Source organism: Rhinoraja longicauda, chromosome 3 (assembly GCF_053455715.1).
Source record: "Rhinoraja longicauda isolate Sanriku21f chromosome 3, sRhiLon1.1, whole genome shotgun sequence".
In the NCBI taxonomy this organism is placed as follows: domain Eukaryota; kingdom Metazoa; phylum Chordata; class Chondrichthyes; order Rajiformes; family Arhynchobatidae; genus Rhinoraja; species Rhinoraja longicauda.
In genome coordinates, this window is record NC_135955.1 from 64,720,314 (window position 1) to 64,737,703 (window position 17,390).

Below are 17,390 nucleotides of genomic sequence, written 5' to 3' on the forward strand. Positions count from 1 at the left end.
ATGGAGGAACTGAAGGAAATCCACATTAGGCAGGAAATGGTTTTGGGTAGACTGATGGGACTGAAGGCTGATAAATCCCCAGGGCCTGATGGTCTGCATCCCAGGGTACTTAAGGAGGTGGCTCTAGAAATAGTGGAAGCATTGGAGATTATTTTTCAATGTTCTATAGATTCAGGATCAGTTCCTGTGGATTGGAGGATAGCAAATGTTATCCCACTTTTTAAGAAAGGAGGGAGAGAGAAAACGGGTAATTATAGACCAGTTAGTCTGACATCAGTGGTGGGGAAGATGCTGGAGTCAATTATAAAAGACGAAATTGCTGAACATTTGGATAGCAGTAACAGGATCATTCCGAGTCAGCATGGATTTACGAAGGGGAAATCATGCTTGACAAATCTACTGGAATTTTTTGAGGATGTAACTAGGAAGATTGACAGGGGAGAGTCGGTGGATGTGGTGTACCTCGACTTTCAGAAAGCACAAGGTCCCACATAGGAGATTAGTGGGCAAAATTAGAGCACATGGTATTGGGGGTAGGGTACTGACATGGATAGAAAATTGGTTGACAGACAGAAAGCAAAGAGTGTGGATAAATGGGTCCCTTTCGGAATGGCAGGCAGTGACCAGTGGAGTACCGCAAGGTTCGGTGCTGGGACCCCAGCTATTTACGATATACATTAATGACTTAGATGACGGGATTAAAAGTACCATTAGCAAATTTGCAGATGATACTAAGCTGGGGGGTAGTGTGAATTGTGTGGAAGATGCAATAAGGCTGCAGGGTGACTTGGACAGGTTGTGTGAGTGGGCGGATACATGGCAGATGCAGTTTAATGTAGATAAGTGTGAGGTTATTCACTTCGGAAGTAAGAATAGAAAGGCAGATTATTATCTGAATGGTGTCAAGTTAGGAAGAGGGGATGTTCAACGAGATCTGGGTGTCCTAGTGCATCAGTCACTGAAAGGAAGCATGCAGGTACAGCAGGCAGTGAAGAAAGCCAATGGAATGTTGGCCTTCGTAACAAGAGGAGTTGAGTATAGGAGCAAAGAGGTCCTTCTACAGTTGTACCGGGCCCTGGTACTGTGTGCAGTTTTGGTCTCCAAATTTGAGGAAGGATATTCTTGTTATTGAGGGCGTGCAGCGTAGGTTCACTAGGTTAATTCCCGGAATGGCGGGATTGTCGTATGTTGAAAGGCTGGAGCAATTAGGCTTGTATACACTGGAATTTGGAAGGATGAGTGGGGATCTTATTGAAACATATAAGATAATTAGGGGATTGGACACATTAGAGGCAGGAAACATGTTCCCAATGTTGGGGGAGTCCAGAACAAGGGGCCACAGTTTAAGAATATCATATCATATCATATATATACAGCCGGAAACAGGCCTTTTCGGCCCTCCAAGTCCGTGCCGCCCAGCGATCCCCGTACATTAACACTATCCTACACCCACTAGGGACAATTTTTACATTTACCCAGCCAATTAACCTACATACCTGTACGTCTTTGGAGTAAGGGGTAGGCCATTTAGAACGGGGATGAGGAAGAACTTTTTCAGTCAGAGAGTGGTGAAGGTGTGGAATTCTCTGCCTCAGAAGGCAGTGGAGGCCAGTTCGTTGGATGCTTTCAAGAGAGAGCTGGATAGAGCTCTTAAGGATAGCGGAGTGAGGGGGTATGGGGAGAAGGCAGGAACGGGGTACTGATGGAGAGTGATCAGCCATGATCGCATTGAATGGCGGTGCTGGCTCGAAGGGCTGAATGGCCTACTCCTGCACCTATTGTCTATTGTCTATTGGAGGGCATAGGTTTAAGGTGCGAGGGGGAAAGTTTAAAGGAAATTTATGAGACACATATATTTAGACAGAGGGTGGTTGGTGCCTGCCAGAGAAAGTGAATGGGGCAGATACGATAGCAATATTTACAAACCATTTAGACAAACATGATCAGGCAGGGAATGGAGGGAAATGGGATTAGTTTCGATTGGCATTATGGTCAGCGAAGACATTGTAGGCCAAAGGGAGTGTTCATGTGCCGTACTGTTTTATGTGCGATGTGAAGTGAACTGCGCTTTTCTAATCATTGCTTGTGATGTTCAAAATTTTCATGAGTTGATTTTCCTCACATTTATCATGATTTTTTCACTTCTATTTCTTATAAGAAAACTTAAATATAGACACGTTTTTGGTGTTCATTTTAAAATTATCCTCATGTACTCAACAGCAACATTAAAATAAGCATTAAAAAATCATTGATTAATTTTTCAAGGGATGCGAAATGAGTGGATTTACTATCCCATAATTCATTATTCCCATTCCACATGTTACTCTAAATGATAGCAAATGTTAAGACATTTCTTTATTTTCAATTACTCTGTTCATTCTTTTTGAGTGAATTTGATCTTGGGGCATTGTCATTTTCAAGCAAGATTTTGATGTTAAATATTTATTAAAAATAATTTGAAAAAAGTTAAATTCTAACATCAGTATTTCAATTTCATTGCTCATTTGAAAACAATATCAATTTTTTCTAAGACTCATAATTATCAAACAGGCCCTCACTGAGTTACAAATGCCAGACTTGTGGACACCCAAATCATATGAGAGAATCCCATAAATATTATTAAATTCAAATGAGAACCAGTCTTGATAAAATAAACTTTTTACATGTCAGATACAGTGTTGGAGTAACTCAACAGATGAGGCAGCATCTCTGCATAGGCGTTGGGACCCTCGAGTCTGAAGAAAGGTCTCGACTCGAAACGTCAAGTATCCATGTTCTCCAGAGAAGCTGCCTGACCTGCTGAATTACTCTAGCATTTTGTGTCCTTTTGTGTAAACCAGCATCTGCAGTTCCTTTATTCTACGATTCACGTGTAGTCCCCCTGCAGTAATTAGACACCTTGTCTCCTAAGTAGATAGGCTGCCAGCTTCAACGTGGCAGGCTACTTAGGAGTTGCTTTGGAAATTGATAAGCAACAATGAAACTGACAAGAAACAATGTAACATCCACTGATACTTCAAGCCCATGAAAACCATTCACTGAGTGTGTGATATCTGATTCTGCATCTCTGTAACAAGTCGGGAATACAATAAATAAATATTCACATTAATTGGCATACAACAACACCATTCATTATAATACTGTGAAAGTATAGTTACTGTATCAGGTAATTGTGTGCACTTTTAGCCTTTTATACAATGCTGGTGCCACACCAACACTTCATGGCCATGAAATCAAATGACTTTCCGGCTATTTGTTTGTATATTTATATATAGAATCACACCCATTTACATAGAAACATAGAAAAATAGGTGCAGGAGTAGGCCATTTGATCATTCACAATCAGTACCCCGTTCCTGCCTTCTCCTCATACCCCCTGACTCCGCTATCATTAAGAGTATCTAACTCTCTCTTGAAAGCATCCAGAGAATTGGCCTCCACTGCCTCTGAGGCAGAGAATTCCACGGATTTACAACTCTCTGAGTGAAAAAGTTTTTCCTCATCTCCGTTCTAAATGGCCTACCCCTTATTCTTAAACTGTGGCCCCTGGTTCTGGACTCCCCCAACATTGGAAACATGTTTCTTGCCTCTAGCGTGTCTAATCCCTTAACAATCTTATATGTTTCAATAAGATACCCTCTCATCCTTCTAAATTCCAGTGTATACAAGCCCAGTCGCTCCAGTCTTTCAACATATGACAGTCCCGCCATTCCGGGAATTAACCTAGTGAACCTACGCTGCACTCCCTCAATAGCAAGAATGTCCTTCCTCAAATTTGGAGACCAAAACTACACACAGCGCTCCAGGTGTGGTCTCACTAGGGCCCTGTACAACTGCAGAAGCAAACAACTTTGCTTCTATACTCAACTCCTCTTGTCATGAAGGCCAACATGCTATTAGCTTTCTTCACTGCCTGCTGTACCTGCATGCTTACTTGCAGTATCGTAAGTGAAAGGAGTAGAATTGGGCCATTCGGCCCATCAAATCTACTCCACCATGCAATCATGGCTGATCTATCTCTCCCTCCTAACCCCATTCTTCTACCTTCTCCGCATAACCTCTGACACCCGCACTAATCAAGAATCTATCTATCTCAGCCTTAAATATCTCTGCTGACTTTGCCTCCACAGCCTTCTGTGGCAAAAAATTACACAGGTTCACCACCCTCTGACTAAAGAAATTCCTCCTCAGCTCCTTCCTAAAAGAATGTCCTTTAATTCCAAGGCTATGTTCTCCAGTCCCAGACACTCCCACTTGTAGAAACATCTTCTCCAAATCCACTCTATCCAAGCCTTTCACTATTCTACCTACTCATTCCTGGGATCATTCTTGTAAACCTCCTCTGGACCTTCTCCAGAACCAGCACATCCTCCCTCAGATATGGTGCCCAAAATTGCTCACAATATTCCAAATGCGGCCTGACCAGTGCCTTATAGAGCCTCAGCATAACATCCCTGAATCTGTATATAAACCATCACGAAATAAATGCTAGTATTGCATTTGCTTTCTTTACTACTGATTCGATTTGCAGATTAACCTTTTGGGAATCCTGCACCAGCACTCGCAAGTCCCTTTGCACCTCCGATTTCTGGATTCTCTCCCCATTTAGAAAATAATCTATGCCTTTATTCCGAATACCAAAATGCATGGCTCCATACTTTGCTACACTATACACCAGCTGCCACTTCTCTGCCCACTCTCCCAATCTGTCCAAGTTCTTCTGCAGAGTCCGTGCTTTCTCTACACTACCTGCCCTTCCACCTATTTTAGGTGAAAGGAAGAAGCGGAAGCTGGTGAGAGGGGCAGGAGCCCCACGGTGGCCAAGTGCATCCGGTCGGTGGCGGCAGCCTGAAGAAGGCGTTGTCCCCAGGGGCTACGATTTGAGCCTCAACAAAAGCCATGTCAACTTGGGGTGAAGTAATGGTCACTGGTGCATCTTGCGAGCCAGGGGTTGCGTTGGAAGCTAGGGCTGGAAAGGAAAAGGGCTTCAAACACTAAGGAACACCTGTAGAAACAAGGAACAGCAGATGCTTGTTTACACAAAAGGACCCATAGTGCCAGAGTACTCAGCGGGTCATGCAGCATCTCAGGAGAACATGGATAGGTGATGTTTCTGGGCAAGAGTTTTCTTCTGAGTGAACACTAAGTTCACTTTCCAAGTCATCTTGCTTGGAAATATTTTGTAATTCATTCATCATTATTAAGTTAAAATCCTGGAACTTCCTCTTGAATAACATTATGGGAATATCTTCACTCGAAGGACTACATAATCATAATCATACTTTATTAGCCAAGTATGTTTTGCAACATACGCGGAATTTGTCAGCATCACCAAATGGGATAATGACTTTAAATTCGTACTTCACAATAAAGTTTAAGAACTCAAGATGTACTCCTGTGTGTAAGGGCAAAAAAGGTAAATCTGCAAAAAACTGGCCACATCTTCCCATCTCTTCCTCTTTCTGCTTTCCGCAGACACCGTTCCCTCCGGAACTGCCTGGTCAACTCGTCCCTTCCCACCCAAACTACCCCCTCCCCAGTTACATTCTCCTGCAATCGCAGGAGATGCAACACCTGTCCCTTTACCTCCCCCCTCGACTCCATCCAAGGACCCCGGCAGTCTTTTCAGGTGAGGCAGAGGTTCACTCGCACCTCTTCCAACCTCATCTACTGTATCCGCTGTTCCAGGTGTCAACTTCTGTACATCGGCGACACCAAGTATAGGCTCGGCAATCATTTCGCTGAACACCTCTGCTCAGTCTGCCTTAACCTACCTGATCTCCCAGTTGTTCAGCACTTTAACTCCCCTTCCCATTCCCAATCTGACCTTTCTGTCCTGGACCATCTCCATTGTGAGGCCCAGCGCAAATTGGAGGAACAGCACCTCATATTTCCTTTGGGTGGTTTACACCCCAGTGGTATGAACATTGACCTCTAACTTCAAATAGCCCTTGCTTTCCCTCTCTCTCTCCATCCCCTCCCACTTCCCAGTTTTCCTCCAGTCTTACTGTCTCTGACCACATTTTATCTCTGTCCCCCCCCACTCCCCTGACATCAGTCTGAAGAAGGGTCTTGACCCGAAATGTCACCCATTCCTTCTCTCCTGAGTTACTCCAGCATTTTGTGTCTACCAATAAATAAATGTCCTGATATCTGCTGAGGGGGAAGGGGAGGGAAGATTTGTTAAACCATATCACATCTGTTTGGAGAGGTGTAAATCATAAGAAGTAAAAATGATCACCTGCGTGGGTTTTCTCCGAGATCTTCGGTTTCCTCCCACACTCCAAAGACGTACAGGTATGTAGGTTAATTGGCTGGGTAAATGTAAAAATTGTCCCTAGTGGGTGTAGGATAGTGTTAATGTACGGGGATCACTGGGCGGCACGGACTTGGAGGGCCGAAAAGGCCTGTTTCCGGCTGTATATATATGATATGATATGATAGATGAGATTTTTTTTTAAAAACAATGCAGGAAACACTTAACAGATCAAACAATGTTTATGTCGGGAGAAAAAAAAGTCTAATATTACAGGCTAATGATTGTAGTCAGATTTAGATTCAGATTTGTTTATTATCACAAATGAACTTCCTTGTTCACAAGATGCTCATACAGTAAAGTACATGAAAAGAATAGATACACAAATAAAATGAACAACAGAGAACAATAGAATGGTGGACAGATTGTGGTGCAAGCTAAAATAACACAAAAAAACTTAAGTCCAATAAAGGAATATACAAATGAGGTAGAGTGAAGAGTATATGGCAGCACATTTGAGAATAGGTGATTGTGGTCTGCATGGACTCAGTGGGCCGATGGGCCTTTTTTCCATGATATATCTCTAAGCTAAACAAAAGGAATGTGAAAGAGGTAATTGGTTCAGGAGTCTGATAGCTGTAGGGAAGAAGCTGTACTAAGTCTGGACATCTGATCTTTCAAGCTCATGTATCTTCTCCCAGAAGACAGAAAAGGGAAGTGCAAACAGGTAGGGTGACAGGCATCCTTGACAATACTTCCAGACTTCCTGATGTAATGCGCTGTGTAGATGGACTGTATAGAAGGAAGTGACAGTCCTATAAAGGCCTGTGCAGCATTAATCACCAGGCTTGTCGTCCAGAGCAGAGCAGTTGCCACAGGCTCAGATGCATCCCATCAAAATACTTTCCACATGCCGAATCTTCTTAGATGGCAAAGAAAGTAAATATGCTTGCTTTTTATATGCCAAAAGTGTTTTTTGAACTGCCACATCAGTGTGAAGGGATCAGGTTAGGTTGGTGGTGATATGAAGCTTGGACGACCTATCAACATCAAGAGCAGAAACTGCCTAACTTTCATTTTCGCTGTCTTCGCCGCATCCTGGGAGTTTCTTGGCAGGACAAATTCACCAACGGATCTGTCCTCTCTCTAACCAACATGCCTAGCATCCCTGCCATCCTCAAGCAGAAGCACCTCCGCTGGCTTGGACATGTGCACATGATGGACAATGGGCGTATCCCCAAAGACGTGCTTTATGGGGAAGTTGCTAATGCTCGGAGACCAAGAGGAAGACCAAAGCTCCGCGACAAGGACACAATTAGAAGGGATATGACAAGCTTCAATATCGACACTGTCAACTGGGAAGCGGCTGTTGAAGACCGTGGCAAGTGGAGGAAGGACCTCCAGGTGGGCATGAAACATCACGACAGCACGTGGTTCAAGACCCTGGAGCACAGGCGCCAGCACCGCAATATGGTCAAAGACGGCAGCCATGGACTCCTCAGAACAACGACCAGAGACGACCTCATCTGTGGAAACTGTGGAAGGATCTGCCTGTCACGGATAGGCCTAGTCAGTCACACAAGAAAGTGTAACCGCAGAAGAAAGACCCCCCTCTCCAAGCAGGACAACGCCAAGCCGCACCATCACCTCCCGCAGATGGTCGGATGCCAAGGAGGATGTCAACAAACTTGAAGCCGTTGGCCATCTCTACAGTAGCAATAAAAATCTAATAATTCTTGTTGACGTTAGTTTAGTTTATGTCACATGTATCTAGGTAATGTAAAGCTTTTTGTTGCGTGCTACCCAGTTAGCGAAAAGCTCAAGACTAGGTTGTTTGTTGTTCTGACACCAGGCCACAAGGTTCCTGATCCCTTCCATGTTTATCCTTACAGATCTGATCCAAACTGGAAATGCCAGATGAATTCAACATTGACTATAGTAGCCAGTAATTATAGCAACTGGTTCTGACTTGTCGCCATTGTTATCTCTCACATAGAGGAGCCTTGAATATAGCACACCAAATTAGAAGGACAAATTCAAACGGGTGAAATCAGATTACCATAGCTTAGTACTGTACTTCTCAACAACTGGTCAACGAATCCGTGCATCTTTGCAGTTCTCAGATAATTTTAAAAAGTCTACATAAATTGTTTGAGAAAATTTACCCTAGACTTCTAAGATTGTTGAGTTGAGTTGCAGTAGATGTTACAAATTCCCAAACAATTAATGGAAAGATGCTCCGCTTTCTTATCCAATATTCATCCCCACACAAAAATGCGTGTATCAATACAACAGGCATGGAAATCGGATGGGAATAGGCTGAATACAGTTAACAGTAAATTAACATTCTCCACTGTGGGTTCACTTTGGGTTTTGCATTTACAATTAGGTTTCTGTGAAAGACTTTCAACTGCAAGTAACATAATCCAGAGCAGCAAGTTAAACAGGGATTTTTAATTTGTCCAAACAATATGTCAAAGCAAGAACAGTTGGTGCATTTGTTTGGAATTAGTACTGAGGCAATGGGCGGAGCAGCATAATGACAAAGAAGCTTCACCTTCTTAAGGAAAATTATATTATCTTGTGTAAAATCAAATGTTGAAATAGCCGTAACATATTTCCCCTCTGACTCTGATCAGTAGAAAGGAAAGTGATGAGATTCAATTGCAGCCAATAGCAGAGGACAACTTGCTAGAGTTGTCACGTGACGAGTGCCCGAAGTTAGTTTCAAAAATTGACTTTAGCTGACTGGAATTGCTACTCCATTCTGTTTACATTCGTAAAAATGCATTTTGAACAACACCTGAACAAAAATAAAATACCAAAACTGACCAAGCATTGGAAAGATGCACGGCGTTTTCTTGTCCATCTTCACGCCAAAATATTTATACAACAGACATAAAAATACGTTGTAATATTACGCCTTGGTATGTGTGATTATCTTTGAGAGTAGTATGTGTAATAATATGTAACGCGTCCCCACCCAATTCTAACCGGGCGATGGTTGTTTCATTTTGAATCATAGGCCATATACTTACTTTGTATCAGGATTTCGTAAAACAGTGTTAACTTTTCATGTAAAACTGGTACTCAATAGAGTGAGTTTCAGATTATTCAATGTAATCAAACGCCAGCAAGCACTTTCAATTAATTTCCAACATATGTACATAATAAACAAACAGTGTAGACGGGGCATGCTGATCGGCGTGGGCAAGTTGGGCCGAAGGGCCTGTTTCCACTCTGTTTGAATCCATGACAAAAATGCCTGGGACTTTAAAAGGTTAATCAGGTTATGAAGGTCGCCACCTACTCTTTGGGATGACACATTTTGAGAAACATTGATCTAATCATTTTATTGATGTTGTGAAATAATGTGAATTACAGAGGCAGTGGAATTTCATAGCAAAACAACTATGTGTGTTATACATGTGGAAACAGGCCCTTCGGCTCAACTTGCCCACACCGACCAACATACCCCATCTACACGTCCCACCTGCCTACATTTGGTCCATATCCCTCTAAACCTGTCCTATCCACGTAAGGTTCTTAATCGTGTGTGTGAGCATATATCGCTTAGATTTCGCAAAAAGTAGCAAGATCTGGAAGTAAAACGGCAACTATTTCTACACAATCAGTGAAAAGCTCTTACTCAATAAATAACTGGACCAAAAAGTGCAGAGCATCTGGGTTGCACGGTGCCGGCCAAACCTACAATGGGATGCCACCCTGCTGTGGATCCCTGTGGATCCAATGCCAGGCATGCATCGATGAGCTCAGTAGGTACAAGGTGGAAACGCAGCCAGAGCTTTTGCAGTTATCATCCGCGAGTAATGCGGCCCCGGAAGGACGTGTCTCTCTGCTTACCGTGTATCCTCTCTCCAGATCGCTCTCCTCATATCGGAAGGACGGGATTGATACTTCTATCGTGTGGTGCATGGTGCAGAGAGGTCCTTCCAGCCGCGCAACAGCAACCGCTGGATCAAAAACGACGCACCTTCGATTGCAACTTTTTTTGTTCACCCGTGCACCGAAGGCGAGAGGGGGTTAATGCTGTGCCACTCAGGCAGCTGTTGGCGCCCGGGTCGCCGCAGCAGCAGCAGCAGCGATCAGATACAGACAAAAGCCATTTGCAAAGCGGCGAGCGGCCACGTGAGCGCGCCCCGCGCCCACGTGATCCTGGGATCGGAATGTCGCCGCCCGCGTCACGTGGTCTTTGGAATGCTGCGACTCCGGCCGAGCTCGACACAAGTTCTAGGAGCAGAATCAGCCCATTCATAAGGTCAGCAGGAATAGAATTAGGCCATTCGGCCCATCAAGTCCACGCCGCCATTCAATCATGACTGATCTGTCTCTCCCTCTCAACCCCATTCTCCTGCCTTCTCCCCATAACTCTTGACACCCATACTAATCAAGAATCTATCTCTGCCTTCAAAATATCCATTGACTTGGCCTCCACAGCCTTCTGCGGCAATGAATTCCACAGATCCACCACCCTCTGACTAAATAAATTCCCCCATTTCCTTCTTAAGGGAACGTCCTTTGATGCTGAGGTTATGACCTCTGGTCCTGGACTCTCCCACTAGTGGAATCATTCTCTCTACATCCGCTCCATCCAAGCCTTTCACTATTCAGTAAGTTTCAATGAGGTCCCCCCTCATCCTTCTAAACTACAGTGAGTAGAGACCCAACGCCATCAAGTGCTTATCATATGTTAACCCACATTCCTGGGATCTACTGCATGTGCATGTGTACAGAATACAAGGTGGCCAGTCTCTGAACTATGTCACCCTTTTAACCCCACTTTAGCTTTGTATTAAATCAAACATGTTTCGATGCTGTGCAACTCGATGAATCTGCTCAATACAAAGCCTTTAACAAGGTTCTACATGGTCGGCTGCTCTGGAACATTAGATTGCATGGGATCCAGGAAGAGCTAGCTAACTGGATACAGAAGGACACAAAGTGCCAGAGTAACTCAGCAAATCAGGTAGCATCTCTGGAGAACATGAATAGGTGGCGTAAGAAAATAACTGCAGATGCTGGTACAAATCGATTTATTCACAAAATGCTGGAGTAACTCAGCAGGTCAGGCAGCATCTCGGGAGAGAAGGAATGGGTGACGTTTCGGGTCCCGAAGACCCGAAACGTCACCCATTCCTTCTCTCCCGAGATGCTGCCTGACCTGCTGAGTTACTCCAGCATTTTGTGAATAAATAGGTGGCGTTTCGGATTGGGTCCCTTCTTCAGACTCATTGGTGACGTTTTGGGATCAAGACCCTTCTTCAGTCTGGATTCAGAATTTTCTTCATGGTTGGAAGTTGAGGCCAGTGGTGGAAGATCAATTTTCAGCCTGCATGCATGTAGCTATGGATGTCTCTCAGGAATAGGTGCTCAACCCATTGCTGTTTGTCATCTATTATCAACAGTTTCGATGAGAATGTATAAGGCATAGTTAGTAAGTTGGCATATGCCACTAAACTTATTTAACCCACATTCCTGGGATTCTGGCAGGACCAAGAATTCTGACAGGATCAAGATAAGCTGGGCAAGTGAGCCCAGCAAAAGAATTTAATTTGAATAAGTGAGGGGTTGCATTTTGGGAAGTCAAACCAAACCACGGCAGGACCTTAACAATGAATGGGAGGACCCTGGGAAGTGTTTTTGAGCAGAGGGATATAGAAGTACAAGTACAGAGTTCCCTGAAATTGGCAACAAGGGTAGTTAGGGTGGTAAAGGCAACTTTTGGCACGCTGACCTTCAGTCAGGGAATGGAGTAGAGTAAACAAAAGGTTTTTACTGTACCTCTGTACATGTGGCAATAAACTGAACTCGTTGGAATGTTATGTTGTAGTTGTACAAGATGTTGGTCAGGTCTGCTGTTGGAAAGATGCCATTAAGTTGGAAAGAGTGCAGAGAACAATAACCAGGATGTTGGCAGGACTTGATGGGCTAAGCTATAGGGAGAGATTAAACAGGTTAGGACCACATTCCTTGGAGCACAGAAGACTGAGAGATGATCTTAAGAGGTGTATGAAATGACGTGGGGGAAATCCCCAAGATTGGGGAAATCAAGAACTTGAGAGCATTGGTTTAATGGGGGGAGGGGGGGTAGCCTTTTCAACCAGAGGGTGCTGGGTATACTGAATGAGGTACCAGAGTGAGTAACTGAGGCAAGTACGATACCATTTAGTATATTTGGACAGGTGCATGGATAGGGAAGATTTAGGGGGACATGGAACAAACAAGGACAAATGGTATCTTTGGCATCTTAGTGAGCAAGAGCTGAAGGGCTGTTTCCATAGAGTGTGAACAGGGATATTATTGTTGAATTGTCAATTAGTAGGCAGATCCAACATGTAGTTAAGATGAACATGGAGACAAACTGCAGTTGATGGAATCTTGAGCAAAACAAATTGCTGGAGGAACTCAACAGGTCAAGCTACTTTGGGACCCTTCAATCTAATTGTATACGAGGGAGAAGGCTGGAAAAAAGATCAGTTGAAGGTCGGAGAGAAGCAGCAGCCAGAAGCAGCGAGAGTGAGTATTGGCTGGAGGTTGGTGAGTCAGAGGGAAAGAAGATTTAAAAAGAGCACCAAAGGTCCGGTTCAAGTGTTTACCGTGAAGGTCGGAGAGAAGCAGCAGCCAGAAGCAGCGAGAGAGAGTATTGGCTGGAAGTAGGTGAGTCAGAGGGAAAGAAGATTAAAAAAGAACGCCAAAGTCCCAGGTTCGAGTAATTTACAAATTAGCCCTAAAGTTGTTGATTAGGTAACAGATAAAGAAGTGCAGCTGTAGCAGAGTGGCCTTGTTGGGAGCGGCCTTGTTAAGGTGAAGTACCTTGGTGAGTAAAGTGTGAGTCTTTGGCTCGAAAGAAGTGCCTTGGTGAGTAAAGTGTGACATTCAAAATTTGTGATTTCTTTTGTCCACTGAAGAAATATACGCAACAAGAATATACGGAATTGGATAGAAGACTGGAAAGCAGGACCTGCAGGGTAGTGATCTCAGGATTGCTTCAAGGATCTCATGCTAGTGAAGGTAAGAATAGGAAGATTGGGGAAATCAATGTATAGCTGAGGAGTTGGTGCAGGGGGCAGGGACTCAGATTTCTGGATGATTGAGATCTCCGGAGCAGGGGTGACCTGTATAAAAGGGACGGGTAGCACCTAAACTGGAGGGGGGCCAACATCCTTGCAGGAAGGTTTGCTAATGTTACATGGGAGGGTTTAAACTAGATTGGCAGGGGGGTGGGATCTCGTGCAGGACAGAGACACGTGGGAGGCTAGAAGTTGGTATGGAGGGTGGTGTGGGAAAGGTTAGTGGACAGAATAGGCAGGTGAAAGGCGGAAAGCGAGGAAGGAGGGTTGGGTTAAACTGCATGTATTTTAATGCAAGGGGCCTGACGGGTAAGGCAGATGAGCTAAGGGCATGGATAGGTACGAGCGACTGGGATGTTGTAGCCATGACAGAAACCTGGTTAAGGGGGGGGGGGCAGGACTGGCAGCTCAATGTTCTGGGGTACAAGAGCTTCAGGAGAGACGAGTGAGGGGGAAAAAGGGGGTTGCATTGTTGGTTAGGGAGGATGTCACGGCTGTGTTCAGAGGTGACTTTACGGATGGTTCATCTAGCGAGGCTATATGGGTGGAGCTGAGGAACAAGAAAGGGATGATCACCTTGTTGGCGGTGTACTACCTCCTCCTGAATAGGCAATGGGAATTAGAAGAACAAATGTGCTGGGAGATTGCAGACAGCTGCAGGTCAAATAAGGTGGTTGTAGTAAGGAATTGTAACTTTCCCTATGTAGAAACATAGAAAATATGCAGGAGGAGGCCATTTGGCCCTTTGAACCAACACCACCATTCATTGTGATCATGGCTGATCATGCACAATCAGTAACTTGTGCCTGCCTTCTCCCCATATCCCTTGATTCCACTAGCCCCTAGAGCTCTATCTAACTCTTTTGAATGCATCCAGTGAATTGGCCTCCACTGCCTTCCGTGGCAGAGAATTCCACAAATTCACAACTCTCTGGGTGAAAAAGTTTCTTCCCACCTCAGTTTTAAATGGCCTTCCCTTTATTCTTAGACTGTGGCCCCTGGTTCTGGACTCCCCCAACATTGGGAACATTTTTCCTGCATCTAGCTTGTCCAGTCCTTTTATAATTTTATTTGTCTCTATAAGATCCCCTCTCATCCTTCTAAACTCCAGTGAATACAAGCCCAATCTTTCCTCATGTGACAGTCCCTCCATCTCAGGGCTTAACCTTGTGAACCTCGTTATGAAGGCCAACATGCCATTAGCTTTCTTCACTGCCTGCTGTACATGCACGCTTACTTTCAGTGACTGGTGTACAAGGACACCAAGGTCTCGTTGGACTTTCCCTTTACCTTATCTGCCACCATTGAGATAATAATCTGCCTCCTTGTTTTTGCCGCCAAAGTGGATAACCTCACATTTAGCTATATTATACTGCATCTGCCCACTCACTCAACCTGTCCAAGTCACCTTGCAACCTCCTAACATCCTCTTCGCAGTTCTCACAGCCACCCAGCTTTGTGCCATCTGCAAACTTGCTAGTGTTACTTCTAATTCCATCATCCAAACCATTAATATATATTGTAAATAGTTGTGGCCCCAGCACCGAGCCTTGTGGCACTCCACTCGCCACCGCTGAAAAGGACCCGTTTATTCCTACTCTTTGCTTCCTGTCGACCAACCAATTCTCTATCCATGTCAATCCCCTACCCCCAATACCATGTGCTCTAATTTTGCTCAACAACCTCCCATGTGGGACCTTATCGAAGGCTTTCTGAAAGTCTAGTCTAGATACACTACATCCACTGGCTCTCCTTCATCCATTTTCCTTGTCACATCCTTAAAAAATTACAGAAGATTAGTCAAGCAGGATTTCCCCTTCATAAATCCAAGCTGATTTGGACCAATCCTTTTACTGCTATTCAAATGTGCTATTATTACCTTTTTAATAATTGACTCCAGCATCTTCCCCAGGCTAACTGGTCTATAATTCCCCGATTTTCTCTCTCGCTCCTTTCTTGAAAAGTGGGATAACATTAGATACCCTCCAATCCACAGGAACTAATCCTGAATCTATTGAACATTGGAAAATGATCACCAATGCATCCATGATTTCTAGAGCCACCTCCTAGAGTACCCTGGGATGCAGACCATCATGCCCTGGGGATTTATCAGCCTCAGTCTCATCAGTCTACCCAATACTATTTCTCACCTAATGCAAATTTCTTTCAGTTCCTCTGTCCTCTAGTACATCTGGGAGACTGTGTCTTCCAGACGGAAAATCATAGCGTGAAGGGTTCAGATTGGGTGCAATTCCTCAAGTGTTCAGGAGAGTTTTCTTAAGCAGTATGTGGAGGCCCCAACACGTGAAAAGGCAATGCTGGATCTAGTATTGGGAAATTGGGAAGGGCAAGTTAATGAAGTGTGTGTGGAGGAGCCTTTTGGGACCAGTGACCACAGTTCGATTAGGTTTAAGATAGATATGGATAGGGATGGAGAGTATAAAATGCTCAACTGGGGTAAGGCCAACTTTGAGGGAAGGTCTCGCTCAAGTTGACTGGAGCAGGTTATTAGAGGGGAAAGGAATATCGGCCAAGTGGGATGTTTTTAAAAGTGTACTAAAGAAAGCTCAGGATGTGTACGTCCCCGTTAGAGTGAAGGGCAAAGCAGGCTAACGTAAGGAAGCTTGGCTGACAAGGGAAATTGTGATGTTTGTCAAAAACAAGGATGCACGGGACAGGTGTAGGCAGCTGGGATCAAGTGCATCCCTGGAGGAGTTTCGGAATTAAGGAGTAAACTAAAAAATGAAATCAGAAGGGCACAAAGGGATCAGGAGATAGCTCTGGTGGGTAGCATTGAGGACAATCCCAAAAGATATTATAAATACATAAGGGGGAAAAGGGTAACTAGAGAGTGGGACCTCTCAGGAATCAAAATGGTCACCTCTGTGTGGAGCCACAGGAGATGGGCAAGGTCCTAAACGAGTATTTCTCCTCTGTATTTACCGAGGAGAAAGACAGTAGAACGGAGGAAATTGGAGCAATCACTGGAAGTATCTTCAGAGCAGTCAGGGTTACTGTCGAAGAAGCACTGAAGGCACTGTCATGTTTGAAGGTAGACAAATCTCCAGGGCCTTATCTGATATATCTGAGGACATTGTGGGAAACTAAAAAGGAAATTGCGGGAGCCCTGTTTGTAATTTAAGAGTCGTACTTGAATACAGGAGAGATGCCGGAAGACTGGAGGGTGGCAAATGTTGTACCTCTTTTCAAGAAAGGCTGTAAGGAAAATGCTGGGAACTATGGAGCTTAACATCTGTAGTTGGTAAGTTACAGGAGAGTATTCTGAGGGATAGGATGTACAGGCATTTGGATGGGCAAGGGCTGATTAGGGATAGTCAGCATTGTTTTGTACGTGGGAGGTCGTGTCTCACTAATCTGATTAATATTTTTGAATTCGTGACCAAAAAGGTTGATGAGGGCAGAACTGTAGAAGTTGTACAAGGACTTCAGTAAAGTGTTCGACAAGGTTCCGCATGGTAGGCTGCTCTGGAAGGTTAGATCGCATGGGATCCAAGGATAGCTGAATGGACAGCGACTTGGCTCTATGGAAGGAAGCAGAGGGTAATGGTGGAAGGTTGCTTCTCAGACTGGATGCCTGTGACTAGTGGTGTGCCTGAGGGTTCGGTGCAGGGCCCGTTATGTTTGTCATCTACATCAAGGATCTGGATGAGAACATACAGGTAAGATTAGCAAGTTTGCTGATGATACAAAAGTTAGTGGTTTTGCAGAGTTGTGAACGATTGCAGCAGGATCTGGATCAATTGGCCAGGTGGGCAGAGGAATGGTTGATGGAATTTAATACAGAGAAGTGTGAGGTGTTGCAGTTTGGGACGTCGAACAAGAGCAGGACCTACCCAGTAAATACTCGACCTCTGGGTAGTGTTGTAGAGCAGAGGGATCTAAGAGTACAGGTGCATGGTTCCTTGAGTCACAGATAGATAAGGTGGTCAAAAAGGCTTTTGGTACTTTGGCCTTCATCAGTGAGTATTGAGTATAGAAGTTGGGAGGTCATGTTGCAGTTGTATAAGACATTGGTGAGACCC

The 17,390-nt window shown here is 44.4% G+C and overlaps 1 protein-coding gene across 1 annotated transcript in view; it reads right to left on the reverse strand.

Moving 5' to 3' along the window:
* The window catches only part of LOC144592049 (sorting nexin-24-like), a 115,683-nt gene extending 105,254 nt beyond the window's left edge, over positions 1-10,429 (reverse strand). Inside the window, exon 1 of the mRNA XM_078396287.1 lies at positions 10,121-10,429. Coding sequence (XP_078252413.1) covers positions 10,121-10,192 — 72 coding nt within the window. The 5' untranslated portion in view covers positions 10,193-10,429. The remainder of the gene's footprint in view (positions 1-10,120) is intronic.
* Positions 10,430-17,390: the final 6,961 nt, after the last annotated feature.